This window comes from Pseudochaenichthys georgianus, chromosome 17 (assembly GCF_902827115.2).
Source record: "Pseudochaenichthys georgianus chromosome 17, fPseGeo1.2, whole genome shotgun sequence".
In the NCBI taxonomy this organism is placed as follows: Eukaryota; Metazoa; Chordata; class Actinopteri; order Perciformes; family Channichthyidae; genus Pseudochaenichthys; species Pseudochaenichthys georgianus.
Genome location: NC_047519.1, coordinates 19167846 through 19172086, shown reverse-complemented (window position 1 = coordinate 19172086; position 4241 = coordinate 19167846). Strand labels below are relative to the sequence as shown.

The window sequence follows — 4241 nt, the reverse complement described above, 5'->3', positions numbered from 1 at the left end:
TATCTTAAAAACGAAATATAGTTGCAGTAAAGCATGAATATACTTTAGCATTCAATTGAAATGGGAGTTTCATCCCACAGGCCATAAGAATGTTAAACACCTGAACTTTTGAAAGAAGATACATCAGTTTGCAACTCACATATCAATATTCCAATTACTGTATATAGACTATTCTGCAGTTTCTATTTTATCTGTTCGAGGAGCCTGTGACCCAAGATGTTCATTGTCATAACTGCCCCGTAGCTAATATACACACGACAATAAAAGCCTTGAGTATCTAGATTTGAGCATTTCAAAAAGGATACAAATCTCATAACTTCATGAAGAAAATGTACATTGAAACTAAATCCTCTCACAACGTCCACATTATAAACTACATTTGTAACACGTTAGCATATTTATTTAAACAAGATATCGTCACTGATGTAAAGGAATGATAATTCTGCAGTGGATTTACACACTGCTGTGAAATAATCACTAATATGCCTTAAGCTTAGACGCAAAATGTAATGATAATATTTATTATGAAAACAGTTTTTATTTACTATGAGTATGAACAAAGTAAAAACAGAACACCAACTGATCTTAATAACCACATTTATTTCAAAGCATCTGAACAAGTGATATCGAGTGGTTCCTCACTGCATTGGTCTCACATCTCACAGCTCAGGGGCACTGCAAAGAGAAACAAATTGAAAGGTCAACTCACCACCTCAAACTCAACATCATAAAAACAACATTTCCCAGTATAAAACAGCAGGGTCTTTAGTTCAGGTGACAGATTGCTAAATCTCATTTGTAATTTGTGAATAGACAGTGCTACGTATTCGACTCAGCCACCTGTCGCATTCACTCGTCTGGTGATTCAGGAGGAAATAAGTCCACGAAGAGTAAACCAAGTGCAGTCATGATAAGCTTACAATATGAGTGGTAGATAACCATTCATCACTAGGTTTACTAAAAATAAATATGAATCTATTACATCTACTCTTACAGGCATAATCCTCCATTTGAGAAGCTTAGCGTTTCTGTTACCGAGTGTTAAAGAGCTCTAGTTTAGATTCTACGGTCATTTCATAAAGAGAGACTATAGTGTTTTTATATTTGACTGTATTAAAATATGTTTTAATAACATGTGGTCTGACATACATACAGAGGACATGACATAGGAAAACCTTTTTTGTGGGTCAACACTTGTTGCAGGATTCCAATATTAACTTGCTGAACATTGTGCTTGAGCAGAGATTATTTCTGGTTGCACAAGCTATTTAACGAGACAAGATGTATCTAAATATTTTTTACACTCACTTTATTGTATTAAATTATACACGTGCCCATTTCAAAATAGCAGCCCAAGCCAATGTTTTTTTAAATAGTTCTCTAATGCAGTGTTTTTCAAAGTGGGGCCCCGCCAGGGGGGGTCACGCAAAGTTTGAGGGAAAGGGGAATTTTTTCTTTTTTTTAAAGATACATTTTTTAATGATGTAATTAATAACTGCATATCTATCAATCTATTTGTCCTTTGATACCAATCTTTTAATATTTTTTATTTATTGTTTTTAAATCACACGACCGCCTTTCAAGCCAATCAGAATCGAGCTGCCGCTACTGAGAGTGAAACTGAGTATCTGCTCAGCTTTTGGAGCAAGTGAGAGCCAGTGAATATTTCGCTCTGCAGCTGGATGAGAGCACGGATGTAGCAAATATTGTTGTTTATATATGAATATAAATATGTTTATTGTTAATATTACTGTTGAATATTATATATAATATTATTAAGGCATAAGTAGCTTTCAAAAATGCTAAAAATACATGTTAATTGTTCATATTAATGTTCAAAATTATATAATATTATAAAGACAGAAATCACTTGAAAATATGTTTACTGTTGATATTACTGTTTAATATTGTGTTAAGAATGTTTATAACAGAAGACACAATGAATGTAATGAATGACAAACAAAAGATAAATAAAAAAAAATGTTAGAAGAATAACTGATTATTAATACAAATATATATTAAGAAAATGTATTAAGCTGTATGATTAATTTGTCATATTTTCCATCATAATGTACTCATCATAATAAAAAAAAATTGCAACAGGTGTGTCCCCGCCAGAGGATAATGCTATATGGGGGTCCTTGGCATGGCAAAGTTTGGGAACCCCTGCTCTAATGCACAAAGTTAGCTTGATGTACTCTAACACCTACTAGTGAACACTCCTAACAGGCATGACTGACTGGGTTTATTCCCCTCACCTATCGCAGCCTCCTGGCTTCTCTTTCAGACTCCAGAAGTGTCAGCACATCTCCCTCTCTGACGGGGCCCTTCACGTTCCTGATGATGGAGCGGTTGCTGTCGTCCATGAACTCAACACGGACCTGTGTGTTCAGATGAAGAGACATGATTACAATTAGAAAGAGGTACATCCTAGTTAAGAAGTTAGTGTTCTACACAGGTATTACCATTATCTATACATCACAATTTTTGTAAATACACAGAAGCTTGTTGAATGTTCAAATGTAATGGTGTATCATAACAAAATATACTTTATTGATCCCCAGGGGAAATTGAACTGTGCAACATACTTTTACCATTCTACATGTGTTTATTACCTTTAGTTACCAAGATTTGGATTAATGGTGTGATATATAAATCAACCCTTAAAATGAAGTAAATTCACAAGCTACCCTGCATTATACAAAGTCATTAAAACTAGCTGCACCTTTACCAGCTTTGATAACACTTTAATATATCAATATTTATAATAAAAATAATAATGTTATAACTTATTCTGAAATGGGCTAATCTGCATTATGAGTACTTATAAGTACGTATATTTTGATGCCACTTTTCCTTGAGTACCTTTTGATAGCAGGGCTTGTAACAGAGTATTCCTTCACTCTTACTCAAGTAAAATATGCGAATACTTTTTCCACCTCTGCTTGTGACTAAAACGCAAGCCCTTACGTAGATTTGTAGGATGCAAGAGTTGTCTTTTTCCAGGTAAAAAATAAAACAATTAGACGAAGAAACAATTGCATTAATCTACAACGCGGTATATTTCGGGATGTACTGTGTTTTTAAAAATATAATTATGAAGGCTTTTGCTAAACAAAAGACGCGATGAGAGACAAGCCCTGTATTAAATGGGTAAACTGCTAGCTGTTAGCATACCTGTGTACATTGTCCCTGGGAACCAGTTCTTCCGAGCACCTTGGTGACCTGTTAAAAAAAAAAACACAAGTTATAATGTAGATACGATATGTTAAATTAAGCTTGTTTTCTTGTGTGAACTAGAAACAGTATCAAACCGTCTACAACAGGCTAACAGTGGGCAGGCTGTAGCATGGACAGGCCTCCATGTTGGAGGCATGAGCGCCGCTGTGCCTCCGCTAAACTATGTTCTAAAGTAGTTTTAGCTTCAATATTCTAGGACCGTATATTACATTATTCGTTACTGTAGCTCTCTATTCGTTCGGATATGATTATTTTCGCCTTATTATGCATTTTCTTACTCTGGCGAGCTTGATCGGCTGCACGCGGCTGGCGTCCATGTTGTCAGGTTAGACCGGAAAGGAAGTCACGTGGTGCGCGGCAGTGATATATAGTAAATGTAATTCTTGTTTTTTTTTTTTTACGTCCCAATTTTGTTTAAAATGTTATCAAATCAAAACAATCATATATCAAAAATAAATGTATAAATAACACGCAATATTCTTTTTAAATAATTGAAATAATATTTAAGATACCCACTTCCTTTTCCGGGGAATGGCCAACACCATTCACACACTTTCATGGGTGGAATCCAGGGCTATACCATTCATCCTTGTATTGTAATCTTTTCTCCAATAGCACTTATTTTAACTTTTGATTTGATTGAAATTTAATATGGAATGTCTCTATAAGGTCAACCGTATTTTTAACATATATTCATGCCGTTGTTAATTATTGCCTGTTTTTTTATTGTATTTGTTCAGAGACTACACATATTTCCATTTCTCTATTGCAGCATCAAACACATAGGCCTATTTATTTTTTAAGCATATTCTAATTATTAGAGTGCATAGTTAAACTTAATCATAGTTTTATTCTATACACTGTAATTTTGTTTCGTTTAATCAAAATGTGATTTAACTTTGACTATGCTTGACTATGTTCTGAGAAACTAATGTAAATATCCATTTAAAATGAATGCTCCAATGCCAAACAGGAATTATATTATTTATAACAAAAATATA

At 34.0% G+C, this 4241-nt stretch overlaps 1 protein-coding gene across 1 annotated transcript; it reads right to left on the bottom strand.

Moving 5' to 3' along the window:
* Positions 1 to 580: 580 nt before the first annotated feature.
* rps28 (ribosomal protein S28) lies at positions 581 to 3601 on the bottom strand. The gene is made up of 4 exons (XM_034104155.2): positions 3519 to 3601; positions 3178 to 3225; positions 2259 to 2381; positions 581 to 675 (listed from the first exon to the last, which is right to left on the bottom strand). The coding sequence occupies exons 1-3, from the start codon at positions 3555 to 3557 to the stop codon at positions 2259 to 2261; spliced, it is 210 nt and encodes a 69-aa protein (XP_033960046.1). The 5' UTR covers positions 3558 to 3601; the 3' UTR covers positions 581 to 675.
* Between the last annotated feature and the right edge of the window lie 640 nt (positions 3602 to 4241).